General features: G+C 48.2%; 1 protein-coding gene across 2 annotated transcripts; it reads left to right on the top strand.

Annotated features, from left to right (window-relative positions):
* Positions 1-2,245: 2,245 nt before the first annotated feature.
* Positions 2,246-16,761, top strand: Mpl (MPL proto-oncogene, thrombopoietin receptor). 2 transcript variants are annotated; one of them, XM_075945309.1, is made up of 12 exons: positions 2,246-2,324; positions 2,486-2,618; positions 2,903-3,081; positions 3,794-3,912; positions 4,280-4,442; positions 4,669-4,795; positions 10,393-10,574; positions 10,772-10,914; positions 12,820-12,979; positions 13,186-13,282; positions 15,238-15,325; positions 15,588-16,761. In XM_075945309.1, the coding sequence occupies exons 1-12, from the start codon at positions 2,246-2,248 to the stop codon at positions 15,837-15,839; spliced, it is 1,722 nt and encodes a 573-aa protein (XP_075801424.1). In that variant the 3' UTR covers positions 15,840-16,761. The 2 variants fall into 2 exon arrangements, with proteins under 2 accessions (XP_075801424.1, XP_075801423.1); XM_075945308.1 differs by having other exon boundaries at positions 3,614-3,912.
* Positions 16,762-18,398: the final 1,637 nt, after the last annotated feature.

The following is an 18,398-nucleotide window of genomic DNA, read 5'->3' as shown; positions in this document are numbered from 1 at the left end:
GGGGTTGGAGGGGTTAAAAGTGTGCAGACTCAGATCACAGCACTTGCTAATTAATTGGGTGTAGGAAAGAATCAAGTACTAATGTTTAGGGTTTAAACACTGAGTAGGTGGAGATGCCATTTACAAAGATGGTGAGATAGGGAAACACAAGGCACAGGGTTAGGGATAAGAACCAGAATCCAGACCTGGCTTGCTCCTTCCCTTCCTTCCTTCCTTCCTTCCTTCCTTCCTTCCTTCCTTCCTTCCTTCCTTCCTTCCTTCCTTCCATCTTCCCTCCCTCCCTCCCTCCCCCCCTCCCTCTCTCCTGCTCTCTCTCCCTTCCTTCTGAGACAAGGTCTCTCCATGTAGCCCTGGCTGGCCTGAAACTTACTTGTAGAACAGGCTGGTCTTGAACTCACAGACATCCATCTACCTCTATTTCCCAAGTTCTGGGATTAAAGATGTGCTCTACTACACCAGACTTTGCCCCCCACCCGCCCCCATAAAGGCTCTTTCACTATGCTGCCAAGGCTAGTCTCAAACTCATGGGCTCAAGCGACCCTCCCTCTTCAGTCTCCCAAGTAGCTGAGATTATTGGCAAGCAACCACTCGGAGTGTGGCCGTTTGTTTCTGTGTTTCGCTTTTAAAATAGGGTCTCCCCATGCAGTCAAGATTGATCTGGAATTCCTTATGCAGTCTAGGCGGGCCTTAAACTCACAATCCTCCTGCTCCCACCTTCTGGGCTCATAAGCATGCAGCACAGCTTGGGCATATTTAATATTATAGACACACAAGTAGAGAAGAAGCCAAATAAGCAGTTGGTTACCCAAATCTGGAGCCCAGGAGTGAAATCATAGCCGACTTTGAAGTCATCAGCATCCACCTCCTACCAAAAGTCTGGGACAGAAATTATGTGTGTCCCCTCTTATATGACTTGATTGAGCTTGGGTAGCTCTATATTTGGGAGGGGCATTTAAAGTGTGACCTCTGACCTTTGTAACCTGGGAGCTAATAGGACTAAGCCAGACTAACTGAATTGTTACAGCTGACAAGGAAATGGTGCCAGAAAAAAAAATGAAGACTGTAGAGGAACCCTAAAAGATTTCCCTCTTCCCATACCCAGCTCCTAAAATTTGATAAAATTAATTCACAAGGAAGAAGAAAGGAAGGTGACACTGAGAACACTTAGTCTGCAGAGCCACCCCTGGGAGCCCAGATGAAGTCGAAGGGATAAGTGTGAGTGTTAGCATGGTCACTTGCTGCTCCCCTCCAATCCATCTCTCCCCTAAGCAGGAGCTTTTACACTAGTACAGGAACCACCATTGGTCCAGCATAGCCCAAAGGCCTGGCTCCCATGAAGAGAGCATATACCCTCCCCCGCTATGGCCTGAAGCAGGCACAGCCGAAGAGCCGAGACCCAAGTCTTCCTCATTCTGAGCAAACAGACAGAAATACTGAAGGCCCTACTTTCCAAACTTTACTGTGTACTGAACCATCTGGGGATTTTGGTAAATGCAGTGTTTGTGTGAGTCAAGGAAAGGGCCTGGAATTCTGCATTCCTGACCCATTGCCAGGGCTTCTATCACTGCTGTCTATAGAGCACACACTAAGGTTGCCGAGAAGACCACCTCTGATGGACAGGCCATTCCTATCCAGGAGCATGTGTTTGTTTATACACAGGGCCCCAGAACCTGATGGAAATAGCCACCACCGGGCCTGTCTCTGAGGGAGACAGGCACCTCATGGCAGATCATCAAGGAGCGTGGCAAGACTACTGATCACTCGGGTCCTGAAGTGTAATCTCCCGCACCTTCCATCTTCCTGGATATGTGACCTTGAGTAACCTTTTAACCTTGCTGTACCCCATCTTTCTCACCTTCCTGTTGGAAATAAGGCTACTGTATGGATGCTGAGTCACCCTGTGTAGCATGGTGAACACTGTCCCGATGACCATATGCTCTTCCCCGGTAGTGCACGCAGCACCCACATGGTGCCTCCTTTTGAGTCACAGGCAAATACATACCACTATGTCCCTACCAAGAAAAGACTCATGTCTTCTCTTTTAAATTCCTCTTTCCCTCCTGCCCACTCCCCCTCCCCTGGCCCCTGGCCCCAATGTGGTCTGGAAGGGCCCCAGAGGGGCAGAGACAGGGACAGGACGTGGGGCTGTATCTGACAGGAACCTGAGGGGCTGGCCTGGGAGGGGATTGAGGCCCAGCTTCCTGAAGGGAGGATGGGCTAAGGCAGGCACACAGTGCGGGAGAAGATGCCCTCTTGGGCCCTCTTCATGGTCACCTCCTGCCTCCTCTTGGTCCCTCCAAACCAGGCACAAGTCACCAACCAAGGTGAGGTGTATAGAGGGTGGAGATTATCTATGCTTAGGCAAAGGGAGCCCTGGGAAGGGATGAAGCGCCCTGGGAAGGGATACAGGGTAAGAGACTCCCACTGGTCCCCTACTCTTACCCACTGGAAGAATCTAGAGCCCGACTCACCAACTGTTTCTCAGATGTCTTCTTGCTGGCCTTGGGCACAGAGCCCCTGAACTGCTTCTCCCAAACATTTGAGGACCTCACTTGCTTCTGGGATGAGGAAGAGGCAGCACCCAGTGGGACATACCAGCTGCTGTATGCCTACCAAGGGTAGGTTCTGGACTGAGCCCCAATCCCCATTTATCTGTCCCTATGTTTAGCTGAGTCACACTCTTAGCTTCCCTGTCTTTGGCCCTATCAGAGGATTACGCCAAGTGCATGCCCAATACATCACCACTCTATAAATGGGCCAGCTCAAGTCCCTATGGAATTCCTACCACAAGCAGCAAGAAGAAAATGGCAATAGTGGAGACAGAAATTGGGCATGGGTTCAACCTGGGTTGTCGGGGATGAGCATGATGACTGTGTAGGAAGAACCTCTCCTGTGCCAACAGAGAGACGCCCCGTGCATGTCCCCTGCATTCCCAGAGGGTGCCCACCTTTGGAACCCGATACGTGTGCCGGTTTCCAGCCCAGGATGAAGTACGCCTCTTCTTTACGCTGCACCTCTGGCTGAAGAATGTGGTCCTCAACCAAACTTTGACCCAGCGGGTGCTCTCTGTGGATAGTGTAGGTAAGGGTATCTCTACCACACTGTCCCTCCATTTGCTGCCTGTGAAAGCACCCAGAATCAGGCTCACCTGTAGTCTTTCGGGACAATGTGGGCACCTTCTTTGTCAGATTCCTAGAGGCATCTCAGAACCACCGCCCTTATTAATCCTTCCAGCCTTGGCACCCAGAACTAGATTTCTCTCATAAATCATTTCACATCAAGGATATCTTGCTCCTCTTATTAACATATACATATATTCACCTGTTCAACAGTCAGATCACCGATGTGTGCCAGGCAACAAGGAGACAGGGATGGAAAGAGGTCCTTGCTTTGAGAGGCACAAATCTAGCAAACCATTACACCACAGTGAGCTCATTATTCTCAAGAGCCTAGAAGAGGACAGCAGCCCCCTCTTTCCCTTCCATGGGAATGAGAACAGGTGTCTTTTTTAGTTCAGGGTTGCTCTATTCAGTCTTGCACAGCCCTCTCTGCGGTCCATGGGTTGAACCATAGACTGGCACTCAGTGATTTGATTGCCTTGTCTTGCCCTCAGGCCTGCCAGCTCCCCCCAGTATCATCAAGGCCAGGAGTGGAAGCCAACCAGGGGAACTTCAGATCCACTGGAAGGCCCCTGCTCCTGAAATCAGTGACTTTCTGAGGCATGAACTCCGCTATGGCCCCACGGACCCCAGCAACTCCACTAGCCCCTCGGTCATGCAGCTGCTCTCCACAGAAACCTGCTGCCCCACTCTGTGGATGCTGAGCCCAGTTCCTGCTCATGACCGACCTCCATGTGTTCGGCCTACAGTGTCCCAACAGTACGGACCCATGAGGACCTCCCCAACTGGAGAAGTATTCTAGCTTTCTACTCCTCTTCCTATTTCCTACCCCAACATGTCCCCTGAAAAAGAAGGGTCATCCTTAGGGGACCCTGGGTAGGATTGGCCTTTGAGGGGCCACTGTAGACTCTGACTAGCCTTCAGGAGCCCTGTCTAGGGGTCTCCCACTTTGGATCATTCACGCTAACATAATAGAAGCCTTTCAGCCCTCCAAATCGAGACTTTGTAAAAATCCCTAAACACCACCCAAAATTTGCCAGCACAGCCCCTGCTTTGTGTGCGTATCTATCCAGCAAGGAGCCGAGGTTTGCACAATGGTTCAAATACAAGGTATGTGAGCCTTCTTAGCTGAGCAGCAAGCCTGGGATTTTTCCCCCCAGGCTCCATCTCTGACAGTGAAGGGTGGAAGCTGCCTCATCTCAGGGCTCCAGCCTGGCAAATCCTACTGGCTCCAGCTACGCAGCCAACCAGATGGAGTCTCCCTTCGTGGCTCCTGGGGTCCCTGGTCCCTTCCTGTGACTGTGGACCTTCCAGGAGATGCAGGTGGGTCAGTAAAGGAATGAGGAGATGGGGAAGGGATTAAGACAGACCTCCAGGGAGACTTAAGCTGGGAATCATGGTCATTCCTGATGACCTCACACCTGGCATTGCACAGGACAGCTGTGCTCAGGCAGAGAAGAGGGGAGAAGGCTCTGCTGTGTGTGTGGAGACAGTTTGGGGACTCTCCTGAGTAAAAAGCCTCGGCCTCGGCCCTCTTCTTTGACCACAGTGGCAATTGGACTTCAGTGTTTTACCTTGGATCTAAAGAAGGTTATCTGCCAGTGGCAGCATCAGGACCACACTAGCTCCCAAGGCTTCTTCCACCACAGCAGGACACGGTGCTGCCCCACGGCCAGGTAAGACTGCAACTTTGGGTGAGCCTGAACCTGCGGAAAGTCAACGTGGCTGTGGGTCCCCTCCAGGCCCTGCTCTGTTCTCTCGTTCTCCAGTGAGTGTTTTCATTGTCTTTCTTCATTTCTGCTGGGAATGGCTTGCTTTTGTCAGACCTAATCATCTCATCTGGACTCTTGAGACGGCCTAGCAGGCATGTCCAACATAGGACCCAAAGGCCACATGCGACCAAGGACAGCTATGACCTTGACCCAAATCAAAAACTTACTTACGACATGCAGTTTTTGTGTAACCTGATTATGTGGCGCTTAAGTTTGAATTTTTTATATAACCAGGTCATTTCACAATATCAAAAGGTCGGACACCCTTGGCAATTCTGTTTACCTTCAGCTTGCTCTCCATGATGCTAACCTCCCACATTGCAGAGCTTTGTGAAACTTAGTGGTCACAACCTTCTGCTGCTCAAGTATGTACTGCAATATCCTGTGATCTGTGATCTAGTAAATCTATCCAAAACCCAACCTGGCCTTCAAGGACATCTACCAAAGGCCTCCCTGATCCTTCATCCTTTCTGAATTCAATCTATTACCATGTTGTTGGTTTTGCATACTAAGTGTTCCCAAAGTTGTGTCGCTGCCATTGCCCGATTACAACCCATCAGGTTGGGGAGAGAGAGTATTTGGTAAAGGGCTTGCCTGACATGCATAAGACCCTGGGTTCAATCCCCAGTCCTGGGGGTGGGGGAGGAGGGTTATCATCTCCCACTTGTTCGCTGGAAAGAGTTCTTCACACAGGAACTGGAGAGCTCCAGAAGTTCAGAAATAAACAGAACACCCCCTGCTTTAAAACCCTTGATAAGTTTCCACTGATCTTAACGAAGTCTGTCTGCTGTACCTGTGACTTCAGCTTCATCTTACGCTACCCTCCACTGATCTCTCTCTTCCAGCACAGGCTCCTTTCCTGCTCTGCTGACCTCTGACGAACTGCTTGTCTGGCCCTCTCTCCTCTTTACTGTCCCTTATCCTTCAGATCTCTGGAAGCAGTCCCTTCATTATTAGGTCCAATAGCAGAATTACGCATTTTTGAAAACCTTACTTACTTTGCCGCATGGGGTCAAGGGCACATCTGTGCCAGCATGAGTGTGGAGGTCAGAAGACAACGTAAGGGAGTCGATCTATTCCGCCACCATGTGGGTTCCAGGGATGGAACTTGGGTTGTCAGGCTTGGCAGCAAGTGCCCTTACCAGTGGAGTCATCTTGCTAGCATGTTTATACATGCTTGTTGTACTATGTAACTTTCCTTGTTTTGTGGTTTCTGTTTTTGTGAGACAGGGTTTCTCTGTGCAATGTCCTGAAACTCGCTTTGTAGATGAGGGAGGTCTTGAACTCACAGAGGTCCGCCTGCCTTGTCTTCCGAGGGCTGGACCTAAAGGTGTGTACCACCACCCAGTCTCTCCTTTTTAAACACTAATCTCAGATGCAATTTAACATTTATCCTTGTTGTGATTGTTTAAATAAAAATCTTAGTATGGGGCTGGAGAAATGGCTCAGTGGTTAAGAGCACCACCTGCTTGTCTAAAGGTTCCGAGTTCGGTTCCCAGCAACCACATGGTGGCTTACAACCATCTATAATGAGATCTGGTGCCCTCTTCTGGCCTGCAGGCATGCATGTAGGCAGAATACTATATACACAATAAATAAACAAATCTTTAAAAAAAAAAAACCTTAGTACGGTGGTACATACCTATAACCTCAGCACTAGGGAAGTAGAAGCAGGAGGAACTAAGGTCAACCTTTGAATTTAAGGACACCCTGGGCTATATAAGATTGAGTCTTTTTCCAAAAACAGTAACACAAAAAGCTCTCCGTCAGATCTCTAGTCGAGAAACACTGACATTGACTATGTGTGACTCATGATGACAAAATCAGCATCCATCTTTCCTCACCAATACATTCTCATCACCTACCACAGTGGGCAATGAGCGAGGAGGGGGATGGCTGGATAAAGTCCTTGCCATTCAACCAGATCCCTGGGGCCCATGCAAAGCTGGGCCCAGTCGAACACATGTGGGATCCCAGTGATACCACAGCAAGACAGAGAGACAGAGGATCTTTGGACATTCAAGGGCTAGCCTGCTGTACATAGCAGAGAAAAAGCCAAGAGATCCATCTCAAACAAGGCAAACCTTGAAGACCAACACCCAAGCATGTCCTCTGATTCCGCATGCGCACTCACACTCACATGAATGTGCACACATACATGTGCACACATACACAAGAACGCATGCGCACTCATACTCACATGAATGTGCACACATACACAAGAACACATACACAAGAACACATATGCAAGAAAAAACCCTCAACAAATGAATGAGAGTCACTCTGAAGAGTTTTGCTGTAGGCTGGGCAGTGGTGGCACACGCCTTTAATCCCAGCATTTGGGAGGCAGAGGCAGGTGGATCTCTGTGAGTTCAAGGACAGCCTGGTCTACAAGAGCTAGTTGCAGGACAGGCTCCAAAGCTACAGAGAAACCCTGTATCACAAAAAAAAAAAAAAAAAAAAAGGCCGGGCGATGGTGGCGCGCGCCTTTAATCCCAGCACTCCAAAACAACAACAACAGAAAAAGCTTTGCTGTATTCTCCAGATTTTTCATTGCATTTACATAGGTTTGTAAACAGTATTTAAGCTGGGCAGTGGTGCATGACTTTTAATCCTAGCTCTCAGGAGGCAGAGGCAGGAGGATCTCTGTGAGTCTGAGATCAGCCTGGTCTATAGAGCCAGTTTCAGGGCAGCCAAGGCTATAATAGAGAAACCCTGTTCTGAAAAACAAAGCAAATCAAAAACAATGTTTAATTTTTAAATATAAATTATATCACACTATATATTCACGTTCACGGAATTTTTATTTATTTATTATCTATACTATTGATTGATTTTTGATACAGGATCTCACGATGTAGCTCAAGCTGGTCTGGAACTTGCTATGCAGCATGGGCTGACTTTGAACTTACCTGCTTCTGCCTCCTGAGTGCTGGGATTAACTCTGCCCAGCTCTGTTCTCGTTTTTGTTTCTATGATACTAAGGACAGGATCACAGGCTAAGCAAATACCGTACCACCAAGCTATTCCCCCTACAACCCTAAATGGCTAATTAGCTTACTTTTTTGCTTAAATGTTTGTTGGAATTCAGTCCAAAAGAAGTAGCTTGGCTGGGCGGTGGTGGCACACACCTTTAATCCCAGCACTCGGGAGGTAGAGGCAGGGGGATCTCTGTGAGTTTCAGGCCAGCCTGGTCTATAGAGCTAGTGACAGGACAGACTCCAAAGCTACAGAGAACCCCTCTCTCAAAAAAACAAAAAACCATCAAAAAAAAGTGGCTATTCTTTTAAATAGTCGTACAGATTTTCATAGGGTGCAGCTCTAATCCATGGGTGAATTTAAGGTGACAAAACCAAATTAAGTCAGGCATAGAAACACACGCCTTTAACCCCACCACTGGGGAGGCAGAGGCAGGCGAATCTCTGCGAGTTTTAGGCCAGCCTGGTCTATAGAACAAGTTCCAGGACAGCCAGGGCAAAACAGAGACTCTGTCTTGAAAAACAAAACAAAACAACAAATAAAATCGATTCTTCTTTTTACCCAAATTTTCTCTTGCTCTATTCTATCACGAGTCAATTTCCACACCTCAATCGCCCTGGACTTTCCTCCTTCCTCTGCCCTTCAGGTCTAATCAGAAATAGCCGTGTTAAAACAGAAGTTTTTTGCATCCTTTCTTTCATTCTGTCTCCACCGTCTTCTCGCCTTCACTACTTTGCACAGGAAAATCCCGACAATGTCCTATTGGAATTCTCTGCTCCTCTCCCCTCCCAAGTCCTCTCCACAAACAGCAATTAGAAGAGTCTTCTGAGGTACAATGTGTTCGACCCTTCCCTGGTTATGATATTTGAGCATTTTCCTATGCTCTAATCCCCATACTTAGGAAGCTGAGGCAGGAGGCTCACCTCTAGCTCCAGGCATGCCAGAACTAGGTAGTGTGAGACCCTCTTACCACCTCCCCCAAAAGTTCATGCTCCTTAAAGAGGCTGTCCATGACGGGGTCTGCAGTCCCGTTTATCATTTCCTAGCAAGCTCTCGGTCCTAAAAACCACTCCTCATTCTAAACCATTTAGAATCTCCTACACAATTACCCCACCCCTATCACAAGTCGGGATGCAGAGGTGGATATATCTCTGTGAGTTTGAGCCAGCCTGGTCTATGGAACAAGTTCCAAGACAGCCAAGGCTGTTACACAGTGATACCCTGCCTCAGGGAAAAGAAAAGAAAAATCACCCCACAGCACAATACTCTCTTTATGTCTGCAAAGCATGTGCCTGGAATAGCCAGTTGTCCCCCTCCCTAACCCATTCATAGTCTGAGCCTCAGTGTAAACACTGTCTCAGCCAGGAAGCAATCCTTGACCCCGCCCCTCCCAGTTAGATGCTCTGCTGTGATCTCTCCTGTCAGCCCGTACTCCACACAGAAGAACACGGCTGTTCGTGTTTGTGACTTGCCCTTTGACATGGAGGCACCTTTAAGATTACTTTTTATCTTTATAGTGTTCAGGCCTGGCACAATGCTTGGCACATGAGTATCAAGTATTTGTTGATTAAGTGGGTGGATGTGTGAATGCAAGAATGACCATTAGGGATGATAAGATCACCAAGGGATTAGAATCAAGAGGATTTGATTAAGAATTAAGAGCATTTGAGAGCAGCCTTGCTAGAGTGAGACCCTGCCACAAAAAGCACACACCTTTAATCCCAGAAATCAGAGGCAAGTGCACGTCAAAGTTCAAGGCCAGCCTGGCCTACTTAGCAAGTTCCAAGTCAATCAGGACTACATAATGAGACCCAGTGTTTTGTTTTTATTTTTTTTTTTGTTTGTTTGTTTTTGAACCAGTCTTTTAAGAAAAAGAAAGAGGGAGGAAAAAAGCAGCCACATGCCCACCCATTAGAATTTACTTTAACCCACACAAGCAATAATGGTGGCTTCACTTTACGTGGCAACAGCAAAGGTCAAACTGTGATATGTTCTGGGTGTTATTAGCAAGTAATCAGTTTCGGGAAACAAATTCTGGAAGCAATGCCAGAAGGCTGCTGAATAAGAGCAAATTTAAAAATATAAATATGTTTGCTTCTAAAATGATCGTCTCTTTCATCTTGGAAACAGCCTGCAAGGTAGGTATCAAAACAGTTCCTCAAAGGAAGGGAGCTAGAGCAGAGAGAAATCACGCCATTGGCCAAGGTCTGAACTAGGAGGCTGAGTGCTGACTCTATGTTCATGTCTTATTGTTCTTGTTATCATTGATGCTGTTATTAAGCTAGTACAGAGTGGCGGGTTTCATCATATAACCACATTATTTTCACATAGCATGCCTGCCCTTTCCTCAAGGAAAGAGGCTAGACCTCATGGCATAAAGGCAGAGAGAGCCCTGGAGGCCTAAGGCACAGAGGGAGGACTTCAGTCGTGATCCATGCAGGACACAGTGCCTGTGTGTTGGGGAGGATGGAGAGGTGTCTGGGGCAAGCCTGACTCGGTGACTCTGTCGGATTGATTCTTAGAGATCCCACCTGGGAGAAATGTGAAGCAGAAGAGGAAGCAGAGCCATCACAGCCTGCGCTATTCTCCCGCTGCCACTTCAAGCCACAAAATGACAGTGTTATTCACATCCTTGTAGAGGTGACCACAGCCCAAGGTGACATTCACAGCTACCTGGGCTCACCTTTCTGGATCCACCAGGCTGGTAAGTATCCCCACATAATTCCCACCTTCACCAAGTCTAACTGGAAGGCTGAAACTTGAACTCTATAGACTACATTCTTTCATCTTTGCTCATGTCTTTATATCTATTATTATTTAACGTTTCTGACCCATGGCCCTGGTGGCATGAGGCAAAATACACAAAAGGGCTTAGCACAGTCCCTGTTGAAACCCCTGCAGTGCTCCTCCCTACCCCAAGCCTGCACTGGAGAGAGGTCTCCAGCGGGAGGCTGGAACTGGAGTGGCAGCACCAGACATCCTGGGCAGCTCAAGAGACCTGCTACCAGCTCCGCTATGCGGGAGAAGGCCACGAGGACTGGAAGGTACCATAAAGCAACGCATGCCTGTGGACCACCACACATGCATTCCCCATGCCAACACTGTCTCTGGACTTGTCCATCTATGTTGAACTGATTCAGCTGCTGTCTAACTCCCTCGTGGGCATGTGGAACCGTGGGCTACTCCATTTGAACCGTTCTCTCCCCATGCTGGAGGTGGATCTCAGTGGCATAACACTCACCCAGCATGCAGGAGGCCCAGGTTCCATCCCAGAACCCTTTCTGTGAGATGGTGGCCTCCCTCATCCTCTCCCTATCTCTCTGATTGAGACGAGTTTTTCTTACTAGTACCGCATCCAAAACACTCTCTCCTAGATAAATGTCTGCTCCGCCTAGGTGAGTGGTTCAAACCCTATGGTTTCAATGGCTATGCATCAACTAAATATTAACAACCTCACATTCTAGACCCCACACAGAAAGGGACTTAAGCACCACATGCAAATTACCTAAACTTTTGAAGTCTCCTCATTAGTGAAATGGGGAGAAAGCTACCTGTCTTGGAGTTGAATAAAAATTAACTATAAGGACTAGAGAGATATTTCAGCAGTTAGCAGTATTTGTTTCTGCAAGGAACCCAGTGTCAGTTCCCAGCACCCACGTAACTCCATAACTCCAGTTTCTCCTCATGGAATCTGAGGGTACCGGACACACACCTGATGTACATATGTATATGCAGACAAACACTCATACAATTAAAATAAATCTAATATAAATTCCTAGCATATAGAAAGGTACTTAATACACAAACATTGTTTTTATTCTCAGTTAGCATGTATATATATATACACATAGAGGTATGTGTGCATATATGTATATATACACACATGCATATATGTATATATACATACACACGCACACACATATATATCTTCCTACCAGACAACTCTAGTAAACAACTTCATCTCCAACAGATCAGATGCACTGTATTGAAGCTAAATTCATTTTCCTCCCCAGTTGTACTTTGACTAGATATAGCTCATAAACGATAATGTATACAAACTTTAAATACAGCGTAAATTTTTCATGTGTATCCCAATTGTGTAGCCAATTTGTCAGTTACCCAGATCTACATATAAATACACAAAACTCCATTAGATCCTTATGCCTCCCATAGTGGCCCTGCGTAGTAACCAAAGCTGGCCACTATCTTGGCGATACTCATCTGACCGTAGCTAAACTTTCTATAAAGTAGACCCATATGCAGTTTTTATTTCCAAGATTACTGCTCTCACCTCTTTGACCGTGGAGCCACCTCTTACCCAAGACCGGAGCCTAGAATCATCCTTGATTCCTCCTTTCACTTCCCCCTCTCCTACTTAGCAACAAGTAATTTGAATAACGTATTAAACACGCTTCACTCCTGGTTTTCCCATTGTCCGTCCGTGTTCTTGGCATACTAAACTAGGCAGTATTGTTTCATTGTGCTCCCATGGTGCCTTGCACTAATTAATTGCGATTATCTGCCTACTTACTTCTTCAGATAAAGCTGTGCATTTCACTTACTTACCTTTGTCTCTAGCGCCTAGCTCAATGTTAGGCATTTCCTAAGCAACTCAAATGTTTGCTAAGTGTATCCTTGCTTGTGCAAAATAGTGTTTGTGGCCCCCCGGCAGCTAGCGCAAATCTGGCGTCCTCTGCGCTTATAAAACTTGTGGCACTGTGTGGCCCTGAGGGTCCAAGCATGTCTCTAATCCAAGGCAAGACCAGTGTAGGTGGTGAGCGCCCGTAGCGGGGTCCCCACATCTTGTGGCTGGATGCACAGCTTTGTGAGTGCCGGGGTGTGTTCCCAGGCTTGAACTCAGGCAGGGCTTTTGATCCTGCACGCCTCGTGCGGAATTTGTGGCACGGTCTGTGTGGCTCTGAGGGTCCGCTCCACGCTTGTCCTCTCAGGTGCTGGAGCCGTCCCTCGGGGCTCGGGGAGGGACCCTGGAGCTGCGTCCCCGAACTCGCTACAGTTTACAGCTGCGCGCCAGGCTCAACGGCCCCACCTACCAAGGCCCCTGGAGCGCCTGGTCTCCCCCAGCCAGGGTGGACACTGGCTCCGAGACCGGTGAGGATGGGCGGGGCCGAAGCTGGTCTACGCTGCGTAGAGGGCGTGGTTCGGGACGATGGGCGGGCCTCGGAGCTCCCTGTGTCTCACGGTCTCAGAGTGGTGTTGGGCGCTTGGGAAGCTGGGGGTGGAGCCAGGGCTGGAGCCTGCACGCCCCTAGGCGGGGCCATGGGTCGACCGAGGTCACACGCTTTTTGTCCCCCTAGCTTGGATCTCCTTGGTGACTGCTCTGCTCCTGGTGCTGTGCCTCAGTGTCCTCCTGGGCCTGGGGCTGCTGAAGTGGCAATTTCCTGCGCACTACAGGTACCGCCCTGCCAAGAGGGTGATGGGGTGTGGTCTCTGCAAGGCCAGTGGCCTCTGAACAAGAATTCTAGAGTCACTTGATGACACTGCTCTCAGGACCAACAGAATATCCACACCCACCCTTTCAGCTGCTTCCACACTCCTCTGGGAGTGGCACCTTCTCTTTACACTCTAGCCTGGTCACTCTGTGGACACTTTCAACAGCCCCACCACCTAGATGCTCAGTGACCAGGGCTACTGTCCAACCTTGGCCCAAATCAGCGTCCTTGCGGGCGTCTTCCCAACCCCACCTCACCCAGTTGGCCTTGAGGCCTGGTCAATCCACCTCAGGAAATAGATCCAACAATGCTTTCTTTCTCTAGCCCAGCACACTGCCTGACTCATTGAAATAGTGCCTCTTCTCTCCTCATAAGCTTCTCTAAATACACATTAGCCTATGGTGTGACCTGCCTAACTCCTTCAGTAGCTACCCAGGATAGAACCCAACAAAGCTCTACAAAATCTTTTACCCTGTATAATCAGCCTTGCCAGAGTCCTGACTTACCCCCAGTTAGGCTGTTTTACTGCTCAACGCCTTTGCACACAATGTCCCTGCTGCCAGGAATATCCTCTTAGGCTGACTATCCAGTCATCTTTAAATAACTTTCTTCACTAACTCTTAACCCCTCCTGGCCTTCCCTCACTGGCTGGTCCTTTGTGCTCCCGTAGTGTTTCCCTGCTTTAGTCTATGTATTTGGTGCGAGGAGTGTTGAACCCGGGGCTCATGCACGCTAAGCCCGGCTTTGCCACTGCCCTACACGCACAGCCCAGCATTTGTTCCTTTACACGTCTTCCCCATCATACCTTTCTTGGTCATTTTTAAACCCTCAGCATAGTGCTTGCCAAGTAGAAGGCCCTTAAATCAATGTCATAATGAATGACTCATTTATGTGAGGGCTGGGGAGAAACTGTAAACCTTAAAGATAAAATCCGCACCACCTCGGTCATTCAATTGGTTCTAGAATCTGCTGATTCTTGAACACCTAGCTCAGGAGTCAAAGTGTAGAGTGTGTGTTTTGGTTATAGGCTAGGCCAGGCGCTCTTCTCTGGAACTCAGGAGAAGTGCTTTGCTTTTTTTTTGGTCAGGTTCTTACTTGTATCCCAGGCTGGCCTGGAACTCACTGTATGGTCCAGTGTGACCTCAAGCTCCTGGCAATGGCAATCCTCCTACCTTGCCCCCCACCCTGCCCCACCCCGAGTCCTAGGATTATAGGCATGAGCCATCATGCCTGACTTTCTTTGAACTTTTAATCTGCCTTTGTATAAGAGCAAACTAGAATGGAGCCTCTATTCAAGGTAGCCATATCTGACAAGAAAAAAACAATGTGGACAGAGAAGAGGAAGTGGTATTGCTAACAGGCACACAGGCTTTTTTATTTTTTCCCTGAGATCAGAAAGCTACTTCTCCCAGGAGATGGGGGTGAAGGTCATGGAATAGGCCACACACCTTTGGCTGAAACCCTTGAACATGAAAATCCGGGGCCATCCAGTTGGAAGTTTCCACAGTACACCCTAATTGGTACTCTTCCCAGACAACCTTCAGACAACCTTCTGCCGTCACATCGCAAGAAACTCCACTGCTTTTCCTCCTTCACCGTAGCAATTTCTCAGGCACCTACTGTGGGCTCAGGGGATAGAGAAGTGGAAAACAGACAGTGTTCAAGCTCTCACAGAGCTTGTGTTCTGGTGGAAACATAAAAATACAATGAATATACAGTAAGTTAAGAAGAACAGCAGACCCCGAGAGACAGGGTGATGGGGAAGGAATGGTACTGATTCGGCAGAGCTCAGGGACTGCCGACATGCTCTGGCTACGCCCCGTCTCTTCAGGTTTACTTCTCTGCCTCACTTTGGTGCCCTCTTCATCACTCCCAACTCAATCCCGAGTCAGACTCCTCTCTCTTCCTTCTCTACAGAAGACTGAGGCATGCTGTGTGGCCCTCCCTTCCAGACCTACATCGGGTCCTAGGCCAGTACCTTAGAGACACTGCAGCCCTAAGTCCTGTAAGTACACCCCAGCCCTCCCTTCCTCCAGTCACCCCACCACCAATGACTCTTGTTCCCACAATGCAACTTGTTCAAGGTCTTTGCCGACATGTACTATCCCTAGGAGTTACCCCCGAGCCTAAATATTATTTAATCCAACCCACCCCATGCCCTACGATCTGCTCCAATTCAGGCTGTCCTCAAACTCACAGAGATCTTCCTGCCTCTGCCTCCCAAGTGCTGGGATTCATCTATCTCCTTTGGCTCATCTCTCTCTCAGCCTAAGACCACGGTTCCTGACACCTGTGAAGAAGTGGAGCCCAGCCTCCTGGAAATCCTCCCTAAATCCTCAGAGAGGACTCCTTTGCCCTTGTGCTCCTCCCAGCCCCAGATGGACTACCGAGGGCTGCAACCTTGCCTGCGGACCATACCCCTGTCTGTGTGTCCACCCACGGCCGAGCCGGGATCCTGCTGCACTACCCACATTGCCAACCACTCCTACCTGCCACTCAGCTATTGGCAGCAACCCTGAAAGCGGTCCCCTTGCTACCACAGACCTAGGGCTCCCACATACACCCTTATCCATCCTGAACACCACCCATCTCCTTGGGCTTTGTAACACTCATCTCTCCACACTACTGCTGACAAATTCAGAGCCCTTTCTCCATATAGCCACTATAGGGTCATCTCCACTAGGCTCCTCTGACTTTTCTTCTCTTGAGACAGGGTTTTATTATGTACGCTGATGGCCTATAACTAGCTATATAGAAGAGGCTGGCCCCAAACTCACAGAGATTTGCCTGCTGGAGCTAAAGTTCCCATGGCCTATAACTCCTCTTGTATGGGAAAGTCTCTACTCCCCCACCTCCCATTGACCCTTTAGAGTGAGGTCCCCTACTGCCATGCTGCTAATGAAACTGTACAGGCCAAGTTCACGTCAAGCCTTTTAATTATGCCATCCAAGAGGGTCTTGTTAATCATTTATTTATTTGCTCTCTTGGCATTTCCCTCCACCCTAGCTCTGCACCTGCCTCTCTGAACACACCAGCACTGGAACCAAGTCTGGAGCTAGAGCCAGGTTCCGTGCCTGTCTTTCACACCCGCTAGCTGTGCAAACTTAGGCAAAGAGCGGAAAGCCTTTGAGCCTTTCCCTGTCATCTCCAGAGCACGAACAGTGACAGAACCCCGCAGAGCTGCAGAAACAATTGAGGACACATTGGCAAAGATATGTTAAATACTCAACATACTTCAACTAAAGTCCTAATGATTTCTTTTCTATCTCCTGTTCTGGCCTTTATTGTATGATGCCCATTAGAAGTTCCTGTCTCCAGCCCAGACTTCTACTATAGTGCCCATGATGCTTTATGTGACTTTTGACATGTGTGTTTCTTGCTACAGGCTGGTGAGCCGTGAGGCCAAGGATTTGTCCTTTCCCCCCAGCACCTTGAATACTATTGGGGGCATGATAGGCAATAGACCTTCAATAAATATTGCCTAAATTAAAGAAATCTTTCTGAATGATGTTGCCTTAATTCCATGCCAACTTCCTTCATATTTCAAGCCTCTCCTGTGCAATGGTAAATAAACTTGAACCACTCAAGCTACGGATTCCTCTAAGCCATCCAGTTTCTCAATCAGATGATACAATGTTTGGGTCTTTGCTACCTCCAACTATACCCAATTTGTTACTCGGGGTCTTGTCAGAGACAGATGGACATACTAGGTAATTGGACAAGTTTATCTAATTTTTTTTGTGGGGGTTGGTTTTTCAAGACAGGGTTCTTTCTCTGTATAGTGTTGGAGCCTGTCCTGGAACTCACTCTGTAAACCAGGCTGGCCTCAAACTCAGAGATCCGCCTGCCTCTGTCTCCCAAGTGCTAGGATTAAAGACATGCGCTACCACTCCCAGACAATTTGACAAGCTTAATACAAGGCTCTTTACTAAAGGGGAGGGTGTGCTTTTGGAAAACCACCAAGGAATTATCCCTTGTGGGGCTAATAACAAACCTGGTACCAACCCTAGACACCAAGCAGTACGGGAGACATCAAACCTAGGGGGACTAAGCCTCCTGCCTTTGGTAGGTGGGAGCAGAGGAATAAATAATTCAAATGCTTAGTTTTGAGTCTCTTGGAAAAAAAAGTCTTTGTAAACGGAGGGGGGGGAGTGTGAATCACACAAATGTATTGTGTTTCATCTATTGCCACAAGTTCATCTTTTTCCACCTCGATTCACAGACTTGATTCACAGGGTCTGCATCAGATGATTTCCCAGAGCTTTGGCTTCTGCTTGGGTTCTATAGAAAGATATTGGTAAATTGTATCCCCTGTTGGGCGGTGATGACACACACTTTTAATCCCAGCACTCGGGAGGCAGAGGCAGGCGGATCTCTGTGAGTTCGAGGCCAGCCTGATCTACAAGAGCTAGTTCCAGGATAGGCTCCAAAGATACAGAGAAACCCTGTCTCAAAAAAAAAAAAATGTATCCCCTTTCTCCAAAATTCAGATGTTGAGGTCTCAAACCCAAGTACCTCAAATAAAAAAAAAGCTGGGTGGTGGTGGCGCACGCCTTTAATCCCAGCACTCGGGAGGCAGAGGCAGGTGGATCTCTGTGAGTTCGAGGCCAGCCTGGTCTACAAGAGCTAGTTCCAGGACAGGAACCAAAAAGCTACGGAGAAACCCTGTCTTGAAAAATCAAAAAAAAAAAAAAAAACCAACCCATGGTTATTACACACAAAACTAGTCAAAATGAGTCAGTATGGCTAGTACTGGGGGGGGGGGCAGAGTTTAGACATAGATAGTGGAAAGAGAAAGCCAAGAGAAGATGGCAAGGACATCAGGAAACACCACCAAACCACTGGAAGCCAGGAGAAGCACGGAACAGGTCCTTCCTCAGACGTCTCCAAAGGAGCCATCCCTGTCAATATCTTGGTCTGGCACTTCTAGCCTCAACTGTGAGTAAATCAGTAAATCACCTAGGACACCCAGTTTGTGGTCCTCGGTTAGAGCAGTTCTAGCCCACTCAGAGGCTGGGCTCACGGTTGCCCCTGCAGACTCCACAGTCTGACTTGCTTTCTGCAAGCTCTTTTGAAGG

This window comes from Microtus pennsylvanicus, chromosome 13, assembly GCF_037038515.1.
Source record: "Microtus pennsylvanicus isolate mMicPen1 chromosome 13, mMicPen1.hap1, whole genome shotgun sequence".
Taxonomy (NCBI): Eukaryota; Metazoa; Chordata; class Mammalia; order Rodentia; family Cricetidae; genus Microtus; species Microtus pennsylvanicus.
Note: the sequence above shows the minus strand (reverse complement) of the source record. Positions and strands in the feature narration are given on the sequence as shown.

Excerpts from the sequence above, each read along its gene's own strand:
- Mpl (XM_075945308.1), top strand. The coding sequence starts at position 2,246 with ATGCCCTCTTGGGCCCTCTTCATGGTCACCTCCTGCCTCCTCTTGGTC. Across the intron at positions 2,325-2,485 it reads GGCACAAGTCACCAACCAAG|ATGTCTTCTTGCTGGCCTTG; the intron begins GTGAGGTGTATA and ends ACTGTTTCTCAG. Across the intron at positions 15,326-15,587 it reads ACACTGCAGCCCTAAGTCCT|CCTAAGACCACGGTTCCTGA; the intron begins GTAAGTACACCC and ends TCTCTCTCTCAG.